Genomic DNA, 18,862 nt, shown 5'->3' on the forward strand with positions numbered 1-18,862 from the left:
CTAAAAAAACCGTTAATTGAACATAAATTGAAGATCGAAGTTATTTCCAATATAGCATTCCAAATTTCGACAAAAGCAGAAGAAATTTTTTTCTATAGTGATCACCAATCCATTTCGAAGAAAAATCGCGAAAAGTTCTCAACAATATACATAACAAAACATGCCAAAGTCCATCAAGATCAGGTCCCATCACGACCCATAAGCAAATTGAGATCGATATCCTGCAAGAATGTTGATATAGGTTCATACAATAATAGAAACGAGTTACGATGCTTTAAAAACACGAAAAATCGAAGTCATTAGCTTGTATCTTATTTTCGTTTACTGATGGAAATTAGATATTCCCCAATTTGTACGAAATTTTTTTTTTTAGTCTTTGACATGTTCTATAGACAATTTGATTTAAATACTCCGTCAAATGTCGTTTTTCGTTTAAGAACTTATTAAAACAAAAGTTACAAAATTGTAAGGTAGCATCGACGTATTGATGGACTCCAGTGACGGAGTGGCGAACTCACTGACGTAGTGACGAACTCATTGACGCAGTGGCGAACTCATTGACGGAGTGACGAACTCACTGACGTACTGACGTATGAGGTAGCCCTGACTCAGAAAAGTGGCTATCGCATTCAAGGTGGGTTGATTGTAACATTCAAATATGACCTTTTACGGACACGGATACAAAACACCTTCACTCCGTCTTGGTAGTATTTGTAATTATAACAACAAAAAGAGGTCATAGCACTCTGTTACCACAGAGTTTTTATTGATACAATAGCCTATAGCAGTTCAATGAAATAGGTTGAACTTAAGTGAACTCAAAAGTCATTGAGCTGTAATAAATAAAAGTTGGAAATCATTAGGACATTAATGTCTAATACTCATATGTATTGTCTCTTTAACACATTAGAAACTATTACATTTGCCAGAAAAATTTGAAAGGTTTTGATGACTGCAATTGTTACAAGGTTGTAAATGTGGGGATTTGATTAAATTGCTAGCGAATGCACAGCCAATCAGATGTCTCAGGGTCATTTGCCCTCCCAGAAAAGTGGTTTGCACCTCCAATTGTACCACATTATTTTCAAAAAATCTAAATGTCTACCTTTTTTTACACAATATTTGTCAGAACGCACTTCATTTTTTCTAAAATTTTCTTTAGAGCACCCGCTAGGACGCTCTATGAAAGGCTCGCGACTATGACACCAACACAGAGTAGCCAAAATTTAAATTCAGCCTCAGCAGTTGTCCCCCATTGTGTCAGTCTGTCCATTATTTGTACACCAAGTCTCGGAAGGCTGCCGCTGCCACTGACTATAGAGTTTTATAATTATTTATAACTCTATGGTCAATACTAAACAAAGTCTTCCTCAAGAGGATTCTGATTGACTGTATTCATTGGATTACAATCTGATCAAATTGCTGTATTCCGTGATATGAGAAATTTAGCTATTGCATCAAGGTAGGCTATAAGACGAAGTTCGTAATAAATTGACATTATGAAGATGGGATCAGGACTGTAATATTCCGACTCTGTCTCTCTATGAAACAAGTGCTCTAGGAAAAATAATGGAATCAATACTTAGAGATGCTTAAATGAAGCAACTCGTGGCAAATAAACTACTATCTACCGAGCATATGGATTTCAACCGGGACGTTCCACCACGTACCACACAGCTACTCGAGGTTCTAGTTGAAGGCCATATACACCAATGGATAGAGAACTTCCTTAACAACAGAAGGCAACGTGTTACAGTAAAATCTACCAGCTTTCACGGACTCGGGTTGAAAGTGGCGTTCTCAATGGCAGTGTGCTTGGACCCAACTTGTTTCTTGTCTACGCCAATGACATACCAAGTGCCGTTGAATACAAGATTATGTTTTTTGCAGTTGACATTAATCTTTTGGGACGATGTAGCAGAATAGAAGACAGAAACAGACTCCAGCAGGACATTAATAACCTTGTAGAATGGTCTAATAATTGACAGATGCAGTTCAATGTAGAAAGTGTAAACCCTACACTTTGGATATACCAACCCTAAAACTAACTATTATCTAACAGAACAGGATTGAACCACAAAAGAGCTTTTAAAAACCACAGAAGAAACTGACATTGGGGTAACTTTTCAATCTAAAGTTCAACACACACATTTCCGGCAAAATTAAGAAGGCTAACAGATTGATTGGTATGACCAGAAGATCCTTTACACACCTGAAAAAGGAAATGTTCCTTCCGATCTACAAATCATTGATCCGTCCCCACCTAGAATACGAAGTTTCAGTATGGTATCAAACCCTAAAAAAGATATCGAAGCATTAGAAAACACCCAACGTCGAGCCACCAAAATCATACCATCAATAAAACATTTACTGTATCTAGAAAAATTCGGATTCCTTGGCCTACCCTCACTTGAGTATAGAAGACAACGATCAGACATGATCCAGGTCTACAGTGTCCTCAGTGGAAAAGATGAATTATCAAATCCATATCTTTTTACCGTATGGACTACTACCAGAACTAGAGGAAATAGCAAGAAACAGAAGAAACAACAAACAAGACTAGATGTAAGGAAGAACTCCTTTGCCATCAAAGTAGTTTTATGTTTTTATATTAAACTCAACCTCCATAAACAACTTCAAGTCTAACCTCAACTCAGCCTGGAAAATCATCAAATCCAAATTCACTCCAAGTTTTTATCAGTAACAACCACACTTTCAACTCAAGATGACCAACATGATAATTAAGAATTTAAAACTTGATCCTTGAAGAATAGATAATTTTATCTACCGTAGGCCTACTCCGCATGCGCATTCCAGATAATTTTTCAAACTAATATCCAAATCAGGAGGTCAAGAAGCATTTATTGTTTAAAAAGACAGAAGAACATATGACAGTTGACAGCTATGTCCCTGAACAAATTCCCGTGACATTTTGCCTTCTTCTCAACAGTTCAGTTCAACATTCATAGCCTAATACATGGCGTTCAAATTTTTATGGCTATGTTGGACTGATAGATGTGTAGGCCTACGTCGTCCCCAGTATATTTCCCAAAAGTTAATGAAGTAGTATTCTATCAATTGATGTATGAAAGTAGATACAGGTGCCATAAGTTTTGCAGGTGCCCTTTCAGTTTCAGTGACGAAAAACATTTGCACTTCAATGTTGGTTCATAGAATGATTCTATTATGTTGGTTATGAAAAAAAGAGTTATCTTCTCTTGCGTCGTCTGCATTTCCCACAATGCATCAATTCAATATGTCAGCCTCTTAGAATTGGATTTTCCGCTTTGAATAATATTGTTTATGAACATTGCGATTTGTTTCTTTGAAAGTGCTGACAGAATGTTCGAATGAGAAGCAACAATTAAATGCAGTAAAATGTGCACTGCACAAGTATTTCACAATTCTAGAAGTGAAGTGGACGCTTATCTGAGAGGTGAAATTCTCAGCGAAAAATTTCTTACTCTGTTTGGATCTAGAGAGGATTTGATTAACAAGTAAGTTGACATTTTCGCCGTACTGCAAAGCAAAATTTGCTTTATTTCATTTTTTTTTTTTATTGCGAATATATTTTGATTCACAAAAGAGTTGCAAAGTTCAATGGATAGGTTAAGCCAAGGCCATTACCATAAATAATAATATAATCATTCATAGTGATAGACTGCAACTTATTTTCTAAAATTAACTGTCATGCATACAGTCAAGTAACCTAATTTCGTGCTAACCTATTTTTCGTGCATTTCCGGAAATGATTAATAATTTACATGTGCGACCTTGCGTGGCCTCTGCATTTGCTTGTTTTGATAAACATTGGTTTTCTGTACAATGTCAGCTAGTAGAATGAATCCAGTAGTTTCAAGCACGGTAAAATCTAATAATGTATACTTTGACAAATACAAAATGGCGGATTTCAGTTAGGCCCTGTTACTAAACGTCACCATTTTTTATCGGCCGAATTTCCTTATAATCCCAAGCGGTAATCGGGATTCCAAGTGTCGTCTGCTAGAATGTAGTCCATCGAATGAAGTCACATGATCAACTACCGGATTCCGTGTTAGCAGAAAATTTCTATGGGACATATTCTTATGTTGTTTCAGTGACTTTTAGCAATAAATCACGCTACGTATCTTATTTTGTCAGTCACTATTTTTTTTAAAATCGTGGTTCTTTGAAGGACTTGTCTCTAGTTATAATGAATTGATATTAAAGATAAATACTAAGAGAAGTTAATTATGCCACCCGGTATCCATACAATGTGTTTTTCTCGACTTATTTATAGATCAAACATTGTACACAAAAATAGGTGACGCATTCTGCCGCCGTTGCCGAGTTGGTCGCTCATGAAATATGGGTCAAAGTGAAGGATTCAAAAGAAAATCGAAATAAACTAATTTTAATTATTTTGTAGAATATCCGAGGAAAGATCTAAGACATAAAAAAAAAATTCGTTTTTTTAACTTTGACGAAATTCAGTGTTGAATCCTTATTTCCACAAAAATAGGTTACACCACTGTATATGTAGGGTAGGCTTTTTTAAATTGCATAAGGCCCATTATCTCAAATTTGTAAGTAAATTTTTCAGATGTAAAGTTCAAAAGAAGAAAAAGACTAAGAAAATAAAGAAGACTAAAGAAGGAAAGAAAAAGGTAACAGTAACCTACTAAAAGTAATTCACCACTGGTTATCTGTTGTAGAACCATATTCTATATACCATGGCTAGTGAAATACTGCTATTTTTTTTATAGTGACTGCCATTAATAAAGTATACTAGGACTAGAGGTGTTTGTGTGGTCCGATATGATGATCATGGACTAGATTATGTGTGTGCGCATCTTAAAAATATACCAGGTGCAATAGGAATGATTGCATTTATTGAATTTATTAAATTTTTTAGAGAGAAAAGAGTCCGGAAGAACAAGACAATGGCATTGCATCAGTGGAACTTCCAGGCAATGCATCTGTATTTAATGTTTATGCCAGTGTAAGGCAGATGGTGTTACAGCAATGTTTACGTGAAACAGCTAAAATTTATCGTCATGCTCACAGTAATTCTAATTCTGGTAGTGATAGTGAGGAAGAGAGTGAAGAAAGAGCTAAAGATAGTATCATCAAATTACCTAAGGTATGTTTTGTTCCAGTTATTGTAAACAGGACATCAGTTTAGTTGATTTTTCACTGTTTTCTTAATGGCTGTTATAGATTTAATGTTTTATGTACACCATGATATAGTCTAAATAATATAGACTCTGTAGATAATTACATTAGTTTGTATATTACAGATTGTTGGTTTGGGATTAAATGGTGTATTTGAGTTAATCCATGAAACAAGATCTAAGTACCCAGAATTATGTGTGAAAGCTTTAAGAGCATTGCTAGATTTATTACAAGGTCAACACCCTGAGGAGATGAAGTCAGAGCCTCCTGGAATTGTTGGTATGTGAACAATGTTTGCAACAACAGATAAATGTTTTGTCAAAATTACTAATTATTATGGCTCAAAGAAATAGATCTCATCATTATATTTGTGTTTAATTGTTAAGATTGATTGGCAAACGAACTGTACACTAATAGAAACGGTGCAAAAAGGTAGCAAATGAGTTGACACTGCTGTAGACATCATTTTGATAGTGGGACTATGTGGTGAGTGAAAAGGTAGTGTTAGTTGTGGAGTGTGGGTACATGTGAGTCAAACGGTTAACTTGAAGTGAGTTGACATCCAATGTCATTCTGTTTTATTTTTTTCAGAGAATCTGTATAATCTATTGATGAGTATAGCCACCGACCAATCTTCAGTACAAGCTAGAGGAACAAAAGAAGAAGAGACTTCCCTGGCTTGTTCAGCACTGATTAGTTTAGCTATCTCACTAGGAGACACTGGGAAATTATTGATGGCTATTTCAGCTCTATTGATGAATCCACCTTCCATAGTTCAACAACAAATTAAGGTTAGTTTTCTTTACATTTGCTTGCAATCCTAGTGGTCCGATTCTGGTATGAAATTTCCTCTACCTCAGAGATGCAGAAAAAGAGGCCTTAATGAAACGTTGCCTATTCGTGCAGATTGGAAATTAACCGAAGCCCTTTGTGCTACAAGCTATTGAGTAGGCTAATGCTTCTTTACTTGCAAAATAATTTCCCTCGTAGTATTTCATTAAGTCGCCTGTTTTCATTAGCATAATGTAGAGCAGAAAATTGGACATCTATTGTTTTTTAGTTCTGTCATACTTGTTTCCCTGAGATTTCTACTTCTTTTAAACATATAAGTTATATTTTCTGTTGCAGGTACCTGGTATACTGTCATCTCTACAGAAAAGTGTTCAAGCGGTATTAATTGGTAAAAGTCAACTTCCAGACTGGTTTAATGAGGGAGTACGTCAAAAAGCACTCACTTCATCTTTTCAATTTAAAACTCAAAAGAAAGGTAAGAGATGAGGCAAATGAGTAATATAGACTTTATGATCATTTTGAACATAAATTCTAGAATAATGTTTCCTGAAGCCTGTTTTAGTTTTGATGCTTTCCTGTTAAAGAGAACCTGTTTCCATCCACTGTGTTTTGATGCTCTTTTTTTTGAAGGAACCTATCTGTTTTAACCTCCCTGAATTTTGATGTATTAAAGGTAAATGTGGTGAAGAGAATAGTGCTATAGCTAGTGATGGTAGTTATATATATATTGTAAATGATCATGGTTTATATAAAGTTGGTTCTGGATTCGGTGGTACTATACAGGTATGTATAGGGTTGGGCCTTACATAAAATATAATGTTAAATGTTAAACTATTGTTGAAATGATTCCTTTGTTTCAAAATAATTGGCTTCACCTTTAGTCTTGAGTTATGGGTGACTTCCAATCCTTAGGTTTTTTTAAGAATAGTTCCTGAAAATTAAGAATTTATCACTATTTTTTATTGATTTAATTTTAGGGACATGTATATAATTCAAAAGAAGATTTTGATGTTGAAGAAAATACTTGGCTGGCTTTTGTTAGGGTAAGTAAAGTCCTGTGAATTAAAACGATTAAAGACCAAATACATAGCAATCAAAATTTCCTAGCTTCTTTCAGTTTTGAATAAAAGTTTATTTCAATTGAGAATATATTGAGCGTGCTCAAACAATTGAATTTCCTAAATGTACATTTATGATTGATAGATGTTGTTATTTAGTGTTCTACATGTATTATGATCGATGCTAAGTCTGAATTAATAGCTAGTTGAATATTGGTGATTAAGGTTATATGCATCATTGAAACCTAAGTATTGTTAACTTTTCATTATGCTTCTTACACACGTAGGCATGTCAGTGATAGTTGATCTTAATCAATTGTGAAGTTTCATTTCAGAATAAATTGTTGTATCGTGTTGATAAATGGGCCTCCACATCATTATGTGTTATTAATAAAGATACTCTAGCTATAGAGAAATCTTATCTACTAGAATGTAAGTACTGTCCTTTATTAACACCATCATGATATGCTTTTGTCTAGTTTACAAAATATTGTACTGCAAATCTGTTGTATTGATGACTTTCCCTATTCTTAGCCTATTTAACACTTAAACGCTAAGAAAGTTGATCATGACTTAAGTCTAGATTCAATCGTTTAATAGTCTAATAAGTTGCACATGTATGACTCTTTAATTTTATAATATTTACAGCCTCTAATATTGGTCCCATGGTATTATTTAGTGATGGTGAAAATGTTGGTAAAATAGCTCCAGATAAAGATGTATGTATTTTATCTTCTATCTATTATCTAGATAACATTTCCAAAAAGCTATTGAATAGAAATGAATTTTTTCCTACTGAAACACAGTCATCTGCATCTCAATTTAGCTTCAGAATTAAATGTTGGTTTTGTCCATAATTAGATTATATCTCTCCTCGTTTCTGCCATACATCATACTACTGAAATTATGTATTTATTGGTGTTATTATTTTATTTATAGGATTGTTATGTTGTTAAAATGTACAGTATAGAGAAGACACCTCTCACAGTAATACATGAATTACCTCTCAAATTAACTAGGAAATGTATGGAGATGTTTGGCTGTAATAATATGGACCCAGAGACTGATCGCAGATCACTTGGTATGTTTAATTTTTACTAAATAGTTCTTTAGATTTATTAATATTACTGTCTCTGGGTAGGTTTGATTACTGCATAGATTTATTATGATTACTTTCTAAAGACTATGTAGGATTACTATGATTACTTGACTAGTTAGGATTTCTTTCAAAAGACTAAGTAAGTTTATTATGATTACTTTCTAAAAACTAGGTAAGTTTATTATGATTACGTTCTAAACACTACCTAAGTTTATTATGATTACTTTCTAAAGACTAGGTAAGTTTATTATGATTACTTTCTAAAGACTATGTAGGATTACTATGATTACTTGACTAGTTAGGATTTCTTTCAAAAGACTAAGTAAGTTTATTATGATTACTTTCTAAAAACTAGGTAAGTTTATTATGATTACGTTCTAAACACTACCTAAGTTTATTATGATTACTTTCTAAACACTAGGTAAGTTTATTATGATTACGTTCTAAACACTACCTAAGTTTATTATGATTACTTTCTAAAGACTAGGTAAGTTTATTATGATTACTTTCTAAAGACTATGTAGGATTACTATGATTACTTGACTAGTTAGGATTTCTTTCAAAAGACTAAGTAAGTTTATTATGATTACTTTCTAAAAACTAGGTAAGTTTATTATGATTACGTTCTAAACACTACCTAAGTTTATTATGATTACTTTCTAAAGACTAGGTAAGTTTATTATGATTACTTTCTAAAGACTATGTAGGATTATTATGATTACTTCTAAAGACTAGGTAAGTTTATTATGATTACGTTCTAAACACTACCTAAGTTTATTATGATTACTTTCTAAAGACTAGGTAAGTTTATTATGATTACTTTCTAAAGACCAGGTAAGTTTATTATGATTACATTCTAAATACCAGGTAAGTTTATTATGATTACTTTCTAAAGACTAGGTAAGTTTATTATGATTACTTTCTAAAGACCAGGTAAGTTCATTATGATTACCTTCTAAAGACTAGGTAAGTTTATTATGATTACTTTCTAAAGACCAGGTAAGTTTATTATGATTACTTTCTAAAGACCAGGTAAGTTTATTATGATTACGTTCTAAAGATCAGGTAAGCTTATTATGATTACGTTCTAAATACCAGGTAAGTTTATTATGATTACTTTCTAAAGACTAGGTAAGTTTATTATGATTAATTTCTAAACACTATCTAAGTTTATTATGATTACTTTCTAAACACTACCTAAGTTTATTATGATTACTTTCTAAACACTACCTAAGTTTATTATGATTACTTTCTAAAGACCAGGTAAGTTTATTATGATTAAGTTCTAAAGACCAGGTAAGTTTATTATGATTACTTTCTAAACACTACCTAAGTTTATTATGATTACTTTCTAAAGACCAGGTAAGTTTATTATGATTACGTTCTAAATACCAGGTAAATTTATTATGATTACTTTCTAAAGACTAGGTAAGTTTATTATGATTACTTTCTTAAGACCAGGTAAGTTTATTATGATTACTTTCTAAAGACCAGGTAAGTTTATTATGATTACGTTCTAAAGACCAGGTAAGTTTATTATGATTACTTTCTAAACACTACTGAAGTATATTATGATTACGTTCTAAACACTACTTAAGTTTATTATGATTACGTTCTAAACACTACCTAAGTTTATTATGATTACGTTCTAAACAATACGTAACTTTCTTAATCACTAGGTGGATTAGTCATTGGTTAGGTTTATTATTGTTTTCATTACTGTATAAGTCATTGGTTAGATTTATTATTGTTTTCATTACTGTATTAGTCATTGGTTAGGTTTATTGTTTTCATTACTGTATAAGTCATTGGTTAGGTTTATTATTGTTTTCATTACTGTTTAAGTCATTGGTTAGGTTTATTATTGTTTTCATTACTGTATAAGTCATTGGTTAGATTTATTATTGTTTTCATTACTGTATAAGTCATTGGTTAGGTTTATTGTTTTCATTACTGTATTAGTCATTGGTTAGGTTTATTATTGTTTTCATTACTGTATAAGTCATTGGTTAGGTTTATTATTGTTTTCATTACTGAATGAATCATTGGTTATGTTTATTATTGTTGATTTTAGTGACTGGTTTTGATGAAGATACAGCAAGTGTAGTTGTTGGGAAAGAATTTAGTTTAATTAGAACTGTTGGTGGGAAGGTAAGCCAATTGTTTGCAGGACACTGTAGATTATATCAACAACATCAAGTGAACTCAATGCAGGGAAAAGTAAAGTAAAAAACAAACTATAAAAAGAAATTTAAATATTGGCAAGAACATCTGATTCAGTCTAATTTATGGTACATTTGCTCCTTTAATGTTTCAGAATAAGAATCTATTGTCAGATTTGTGTAATTAAAACTTGATAAAGTTTATAAAAAAAAATAATGATCTTAACAAATATGTTTTTGTTTTTTGTAATTTGATTGTAGGTATTATACAATGGTCGAGCTGCGTCATTAGGTATTAAACAACCTGTAGCAGTACCACCTAATAAATGGACTGAACTACCCATTACTAAATCACCTAAAATAGTACAGATATCCATGGGACACGATGGCTTACATGCTCTGATGGTAGCTGAAGATGGTAGTTTATTTTTTGTGGGCACAGCTAAAAGAGGGGAGGATGGAGAGTCCAGCTTGTGTAAGTTCTTCCTCCTTGACATGGTCATCATCTGTATGAAGAAATTAGGATATCAATTTTAATTCTCAGTGATTTGTCTGTAGATTACATACACCCATTTACAATTTGTATGGTTAGGAAAATGAGGAAAGGAACAACCTGAATCTTGATGAAATCTCTTGGGTGAAAGTCAAGCATCAGTTTTCTAACTTAACTGGGCAGTTGATAACATGTGATTCTACGAACTCTAACAGATCGAGCTAAAACCCAGTATAATCCATATTTCTCCTTGTTATCAAACAGGCAAATCTGACAAATTTTGAATAAATATTTCAGCAAAAGGAAGAAGACAACCTAAAGCAGTAAAACCTAAGAAGATGATAAAATTAGAAGGTAAAACTATAGTGTATTCAGCCTGTAATACTGGTAGTAGTGCTGTAGTGTCTAAAGAAGGAGAAGTATTTATGTTTGGTAAAGATACAGCTCATTGTGACCATAGTACTGGTGAGTTTCTCTTTTCCTTAGCTTCAATAATATAACTCTTTATAGATACCTATGGCTATGTATTTTTCAGTCTCCTTACATCTGTTTCCACTATGATTTACTTGGTTTGTGACTTAAAAGGATACGTCTTAGAATAGAAACAAAATTGGCCAACAAGTGTATATATATTCAACAGTTGGACTTACCAGGTTCCTTGACTAAATAATAGAATCTCTATATAAGATGATATATCAATTAGACTAAATAATTATTTCTAAGCATGTTTCAAACTTACTGCTATAGTTAATTGGGTTATAGAGGGATACTTTACAATATATCCAATGTAGATGCTAGAGAATATGAGTATTCCTTGTTCAAAAATAAGGTGCCCTCGAAGTAGGAGGGCATGCCATATGTGTTATAAAGACCTTGAAGATCCATTCCATCCTTGTCAAGGGGAGTGCTAACCGGCTCTCCTTTTTAATAACACAAGTGTGTTTTGTACATCTTGCAGTATATATACCTCAAATCATTTCAGTAAAGTATTAAAAGGTGTTTTAGGTTAATATTATATTAAACAGTAAATAGTGAAAGTATCTAAATATTATATAATATTTATGTGTGAAAACAAAGTTCTTTACCCTATATTTTGATTTTCCTAAAATCTGTTATTCGGGTGAAATTCTATCTTTTGAAGGGCTATCTTTTCATGAAATTATAACCTGACCTTCATGAGTTATTTCCCTTGAATCCTATTTTCCTACATTGTTAAATAACTGTGCTCTAACAATCCATTCATAGTGACAATACATTAGCTATGCCTTACAACATTTGATTTACATTGAAGCTTATAACCTTAATAGTTCCTATTTATTGGTAGATGGGGCACGAAGATAAATCAATTTTCCGGATATTTCAATGCTGTATGATTACAGAAAAGTGTGTTTAATCAACCCAAACCTGAAAATAACTTATAAATAATGGAACAGATTTGGGATTTCACTACTTGAATGTTTTTCATCACAAACTTATACTTCAAATCCTTAAACTGGCCATTTTACAAGCTTTTTTTAAAATTTATTTTTTTTAATGATAGATAAAAGAAGTTTATCGATGGAAGAAAGGATTACACACATCTTGAGTATTTTTGTAGGTCTTTTCGATTTGATAGATTAGCTATTTTGTGCATCTAGTCGTTACACCTATTTTGAGATTGATCTATTTCCTTTTTATTTTGTGGGTTTAAAACATCATCTGTGAACTTGATGATTGATTTCAAACTTTTCATTTCAGGTCATGTAACTGAATTAAAAGATGTAGTAATAACACAAATAGCTCTAGGTAAAGCTCATGCTGTAGCTCTATCAAACAAAGGACAGATTTATACTTTTGGTATCAATAACAAGGGACAATGTGGTCGAGATTTCACTCCTGGTGCCTCTAGAGAGGCCATACGTAAGTTTTATCCTAAATATGTATTGAAAGACTGATTCTTATAATACCCCCAACTTGAGAGTTTTATCTGGTTTTGTGACCCCTAAATGCAGAGTGGTATCATGTTATGTGAAATAGTGAGCTTGTCCAAACTCTTATGTCCCTTTATTATATAGCTTATAATAAACAGGTATTATTATTTTTACAGCAAGTCAGAATGTAACAATGGCCGAGGAAGAGGAAGAAAATGATGCAGAAGAACATCTATGTCCTGCTGGTAGGAACTTTCTACAATTAGCAACCAAAAACCAATTCTTTGTGGATTTCATGAGTGATCATTCCAGAAACTCATGTCCTCCCAAAATAAAACACATTATATCACTGGGACTTATCTTTATTGATTTAAGAGGGATAAACAAAAAAATATTGCAGCTTACTGGTTATTAGATTAGCAAATTAGTATAGAAAGAAAACAATTAGTTATATAGCCCTAGAATTCTTATGTACTGCGATAAATAACTATGGCAAAATCCACAAAAAGAACTCATTGTACTCTTGTGAAAAAGTTCCATTTGTTAATGTAGGTAAACATCGATGGAAACTTGATCAATGTATGGTATGTAGTGTATGTGGTGAATGTACAGGCTATGGTGTAACTTGTATTAACAGTGGTAGAGCTGATAAAAATCCTGGCATGTAAGTTATACTTTGAAAATGAAATGAAATGAATGGAGTTTTACATCATACTTTAAGTTATACTTGAATGAATGAATGAATCTTGATGATTGTTCAGATCATACAAGTTGTTAATTTGTCTAAATGTATTTTCACAATGTCGAGCTATTACGAACTTCATACCTTGACTGCAATAGTCACCTTACTTGTATCATGGAAGTTTTGTAAATGAAGTCATTTGATTGGATTGTACACTAGGGAATACAGCCAATCAGAGGCCTTGATGGAATGTCTGTGAACACAAAACCATAATGCTTACAGCTTTTCTGTTCAGAGTCATGATTTGCTGTATTCGCTGGTGTACAATCCAATCAAATTTTTATTGTTATTATTATCAATTCGCTGGATTGCGTGATAGTGCCTATTGCAGTCAGGGTGTAAGTATGACGTTCGTAGTAGCTTGATATGGTGAAGATGATGTAATCCATACACATGGTTTTCTCACTGCTCTCAGGTTGGAAATAGAATCTCATTCGGCTTGGATCTTAACTTTATTTCATTTCCTAATTGATAATATGTTTGATCCTGTAGGCCATGTGGATGTGGGTCTGGTGATTCAGGGTGTTCAGAATGTGGAGCCTGTAGAGTTTGTGCTGGAGAGAAACTAGAACTTGAAGAACTAGATGAACGAGGATTGCTAGAAGTTTTCTCTATAGATAAGGAGCTGGCTTGGAAATTTTTTGGAGTTGGTGGTAAATATGATTTGAATTTTGGTTAATTTTTTTTCATTAGCAGTGATATCCAATTAAAGGTTTGTGGTATTTCATTGTGATTTTTCACCTACAATTTGACTAGTTTTTGATTGTATTTTCACATATTCAAGTAGGTAATCTAAAGTATATTCAAACTAACCAATCAGATATGATAAATTAATTTCAGGTGGAAGAAAACCAGAGAGTCAAATTAGTGGTAGGTTAGAACGAAAGTTTGAATTAAGACGAGCTCAACAAAGACTGGCTAGAGAGAAACGTAGAGGTACTGATAACATTGATGTATAAAGTAACTTTTACAATCCACTTCATTGATAAAGTAAAAGACATAATTTTAAGAATTATTGTATGTTCAAGACAGATATAAAAAATCTCACACAGAGAAATAAAGAATTTACTTTAATTTAGAATCCCTGCCTATCGGAGTGGTCTGAGTAAAAAAATAAATAGTATCTATAGACCTTTCCTTTTTTGTAGAAGTTGCTCCAGATCAGGAATCAGATTATACTAAATTAGTTAGTTTACCACCAGCAGAAGTTACCATGGATACAGGAGATATACCTGTGGCTCAAATAGCTTGTGGTCTACATCATACAGGTAGGACCAACTCTCTACTACAAAGGGATGAATTGACACTGATTCAGACTAGGATGTAAATCCACAGTGACTGTGTTTGATATCTATTACAAACTATTTCAGTATTATTACTACAAAATGGTGATGTTTATACATTTGGTAATAATTCTAGTGGACAACTAGGTGTAGGGGATACTACTATCAGGTATGATTTACATTATCATAGCTTTAAGGACTTGTAGAGAGATTTCCTATTTCCTTTCTGTTAATCAAGGCCCCTTATTTTCCAAAAATCAAGAAATGAAGTATTGAGGACCAGTAACAGAATGATGCTGGTGGGAATTATGTACCTTTGCAGAAAAAGTGAAAAACTGTTAAAAGTTGATTTTCTATATCTATATTGCTGATGGATCTTAAAACCATGACACTAAAAGAATGGCAAAATGTGATTTCTTGGGGGTAGATTTATTACAATATCAGCTGGAGTTATACTGTCATCAATGTTGTATTTTAGGGGCAGTCCAACAAAAATAGATCTACCATTTCCAGCTACTCAGATAGCAGCCGGTGGTACTCATACAGCAATACTATTGTCTAGTGGAGAGGTTTTTACTTGTGGATCCTATAGTGTATGTATGATGTCCTATTTTGAAAATATTTTTGTAAAAGACTTAATTTATGATTCTATCTCATTTTACAGAAGTAATGTCCATACTCTGAAATTAATTAGATTGTAGACTAACCACATGTTAAGTGGTAAATGATATGATAAATTATACTAGTAGCATTCAGTGACTTATTGATTGACTAATGTGTCAATAATGATTTATTTCTAACAGAAAGGTGCTTTAGGAAGAATGAGAAGTGATATGGCTAAAAGTAAAATCTATAACAGTAGTTCATTATTTCATACAGTACCAGGGCCTCTAGTATCAGTTGGTATGTACTATATTAACAATATCTTACTGGTTTAGACATTGCTAACTGGCATTATTAAAGCAACAATCCCACTCTTTTTCAAAGTGAAGAAAAAAATTGCATAATATTCCTTTTCGAAATTCCAATACAAACTTGATGAATTGTGGCAATATTTCATCATTCCATTTACAACTGTTGTCATAGTAAATAATACTTCAGATGTAACAATATTAATTCTAGGATCTAAATATGGTAGAAGAGCGACATGGGTTGGAGCCAGTGGTGATCAGACATTTATGAGAATTGATGAATCTTTAATTAATCCTCATACTCTAACAAGATCTAGTGTCTTTGCCAACTCTACTTCTATAGGTAAGAGTGTAAATTTTTATTATTATTTTTATTTGCTGCAAGAATAGAGAGTACAGAATCTATCTTCTTGAGATCTGGAAACATCTTCTTGATATTGTCTTAATATTGTTTTGATATTCCAGAAAATTTAAAACCATGTTAGTAGGGCATGTTAAGAAGAAATTTATAGCCTGTGCCCAATTAATGCAGATGTATCTCTAGATTGGCTTGATTTGAAAATAAATAGTCTTTTAATCATATCTTCATAAAGCTGATAGGACCTGACTTGGTAAATTGATAGTAGTTGAAGGTAATCTGCTGAGCAGAAAATCAATTTAACCATATTAATATAGATGAAAGTAACCTGTTATATTATTTTCAGGATTAATACCACGAGGAAAAGATCATCATGGTATAATGAAATGTTTAATGATCAGTAAAGTGGATGGAAGTTGTAAAAGGTTTGCACAAATTTCTCACTTAAAAATTGACATTCAAATCATTGCCTCAGTGATCGTTCTTAAAAAAAAGTCATGCAAATTATATTTTTCCAAGAATAAACGAACAATAATTGTCAGAATATTTTGGGAAACTAGCCTGGAATTTTGATAGATTGAGGTCCTAGATCATGATCTTTGAAGAATTAATACCGTACTATGTTCATGATTCATGATATTGAAGAGTTATTAAAAAGGTAGTCAGCATTAATTGAGTGATATTTATCGTATAGTTTCAGTTCATCAGATCAGGTTGATCTTAGTCAACATGCTGTTTGTTTAGATCCTGTTTATGATGTACTCTGGTCGTAAGTATTGTTGAAATTGAGTTTGTAAAGTAAAAAAGTAGTTGCCTATAATCCTTTGATTGAGATGGTCTTTATCCTGGACAGGTTTTTTGGGGAAATGCAATTTATATTAGATTGGATTGAAAGACATGAATTTTTTCAAATTGCTCAGATAGTTCACTGAGTAGAAGATTGCTATTGGTTTGTTATATTTTCACAGTTCTTACCAAATAATTTTACTTTATTTCAGATATTATCCACCAACTCATGACGTGCAGAGTTTTAATGTTATATCTACTGATGCTAGAGATTTACGTCTGGTTAATAGTGGCTATTGTCATATATTTAAACCAGAGTTGTCAGTTCCTACTAGAATGGGTTGTAAAGCCACCAGATCTCATTGTGCTCTTCATATGTTAGGTTGGTATTCTCCTTACCATTAACCATAGTTAGACAATTAAATTCTATTATCCTAGGATGTCTAGACAATTTAACAATAGTTAGACAATTAAATATTACTATTTTATTATCCGAGGATGTCTAGACAGTTTAACCATAGTTAGACAATTAAATGTTACTATTCTATTATCCTAGGATGTCTAGACAGTTTAACCATAGTTAGACAATTAAATGTTACTATTCTATTATCCTAGGATGTCTAGACAATTTAACAATAGTTAGACAATTAAATATTACTATTCTATTATCCTAGGATGTCTAGACAGTTTAACAATAGTAAGACAATTAAATATTACTATTCTATTATCCAAGGATGTCTAGACAGTTTAACCATAGTTAGACAATTAAATATTACTATTTTATTATCCTAGGATGTCTAGACAATTTAACAATAGTTAGACAATTAAATATTACTATTTTATTATCCTAGGATGTCTAGATAGTTTAACAATAGTAAGACAATTAAATATTACTATTTTATTATCCTGGGCTGTCTAGACAGTTTAACAATAGTTAGACAATTAAATATTACTATTTTATTATTCTAGGATGTCTAGATAGTTTAACAATAGTTAGACAATTAAATATTACTATTCTATTATCCTAGGCTGTCTAGACAGTTTAACAATAGTTAGACAATTAAATATTATTATTTTATTATCCTAGGATGTCTAGACAGTTTAACAATAGTTAGACAATTAAATATTACTATTTTATTATCCTAGGATGTCTAGACAGTTTAACAATAGTTAGACAATTAAATATTACTATTTTATTATCCTAGGATGTCTAGACAATTTAACAATAGTAAGACAATTAAATATTACTATTGTGATAGAGTGTATTTTTAAAGAAACTTGGTTGTTTTATTTAAGTCTTTAAAGAAGAAGGAAGTATATTTCAACCTCCTTGAAATACTGGATATCTACTTCTTCTTTATTCTTTTTCATCACCAGTTATTGTCTTCTAATAACTTCACAGGGTTTTATTATTAAAGTTATGAACTGAGAACATTGTTTTTTATATAACAACTGAGCTCGCTTCCCCCCTGAACTAGCCCGGCTACATTATTTTATTATCCAAGGATATCTAGACAATTTAACCATAGTAAGACAATTAGATATTTCTATTTTATTATCCTAGGATGTCTAGACAGTTTAACAATAGTTAGACAATTAAATATTACTATTTTATTATCCTAGGATGTCTAGACAATTTAACAATAGTAAGACAATTAAATATTACTATTGTGATAGAGTGTATTTTTAAAGAAACTTGGTTGTTTTATTTAAGTCTTTAAAGAAGAAGGAAGTATATTTCAACCTCCTTGAAATACTGGATATCTACTTCTTCTTTATTCTTTTTCATCACCAGTTATTGTCTTCTAATAACTTCACAGGGTTTTATTATTAAAGTTATGAACTGAGAACATTGTTTTTTATATAACAACTGAGCTCGCTTCCCCCCTGAACTAGCCCGGCTACATTATTTTATTATCCAAGGATATCTAGACAATTTAACCATAGTAAGACAATTAGATATTTCTATTTTATTATCCTAGGATGTCTAGACAGTTTAACAATAGTTAGACAATTAAATATTACTATTTTATTATCCTAGGATGTCTAGACAATTTAACAATAGTAAGACAATTAAATATTACTATTGTGATAGAGTGTATTTTTAAAGAAAC

General features: G+C 31.9%; 1 protein-coding gene across 1 annotated transcript in view; it reads left to right on the forward strand.

The window, feature by feature from the left end:
* Nucleotides 1-3,378: 3,378 nt before the first annotated feature.
* The window catches only part of LOTGIDRAFT_153260 (hypothetical protein), a gene marked incomplete at both ends in the record, with an annotated part of 29,131 nt that continues 13,647 nt past the window's right edge, over nt 3,379-18,862 (forward strand). Inside the window, 27 exons of the mRNA XM_009057168.1 lie at nt 3,379-3,497; nt 4,583-4,646; nt 4,895-5,122; nt 5,280-5,433; nt 5,746-5,945; nt 6,283-6,421; nt 6,620-6,729; nt 6,924-6,989; nt 7,340-7,436; nt 7,653-7,723; nt 7,944-8,085; nt 10,178-10,254; nt 10,527-10,740; nt 11,056-11,223; nt 12,496-12,657; nt 12,845-12,913; nt 13,221-13,332; nt 13,903-14,063; nt 14,251-14,346; nt 14,559-14,678; nt 14,781-14,862; nt 15,172-15,286; nt 15,497-15,596; nt 15,816-15,947; nt 16,309-16,387; nt 16,663-16,731; nt 16,961-17,130. Of these exons, the coding sequence (XP_009055416.1) occupies nt 3,379-3,497; nt 4,583-4,646; nt 4,895-5,122; nt 5,280-5,433; nt 5,746-5,945; nt 6,283-6,421; nt 6,620-6,729; nt 6,924-6,989; nt 7,340-7,436; nt 7,653-7,723; nt 7,944-8,085; nt 10,178-10,254; nt 10,527-10,740; nt 11,056-11,223; nt 12,496-12,657; nt 12,845-12,913; nt 13,221-13,332; nt 13,903-14,063; nt 14,251-14,346; nt 14,559-14,678; nt 14,781-14,862; nt 15,172-15,286; nt 15,497-15,596; nt 15,816-15,947; nt 16,309-16,387; nt 16,663-16,731; nt 16,961-17,130 (3,316 nt within the window). The remainder of the gene's footprint in view (nt 3,498-4,582; nt 4,647-4,894; nt 5,123-5,279; nt 5,434-5,745; nt 5,946-6,282; nt 6,422-6,619; nt 6,730-6,923; nt 6,990-7,339; nt 7,437-7,652; nt 7,724-7,943; nt 8,086-10,177; nt 10,255-10,526; nt 10,741-11,055; nt 11,224-12,495; nt 12,658-12,844; nt 12,914-13,220; nt 13,333-13,902; nt 14,064-14,250; nt 14,347-14,558; nt 14,679-14,780; nt 14,863-15,171; nt 15,287-15,496; nt 15,597-15,815; nt 15,948-16,308; nt 16,388-16,662; nt 16,732-16,960; nt 17,131-18,862) is intronic.

This window comes from Lottia gigantea, assembly GCF_000327385.1.
Source record: "Lottia gigantea unplaced genomic scaffold LOTGIsca_3, whole genome shotgun sequence".
Taxonomy (NCBI): Eukaryota; Metazoa; Mollusca; class Gastropoda; family Lottiidae; genus Lottia; species Lottia gigantea.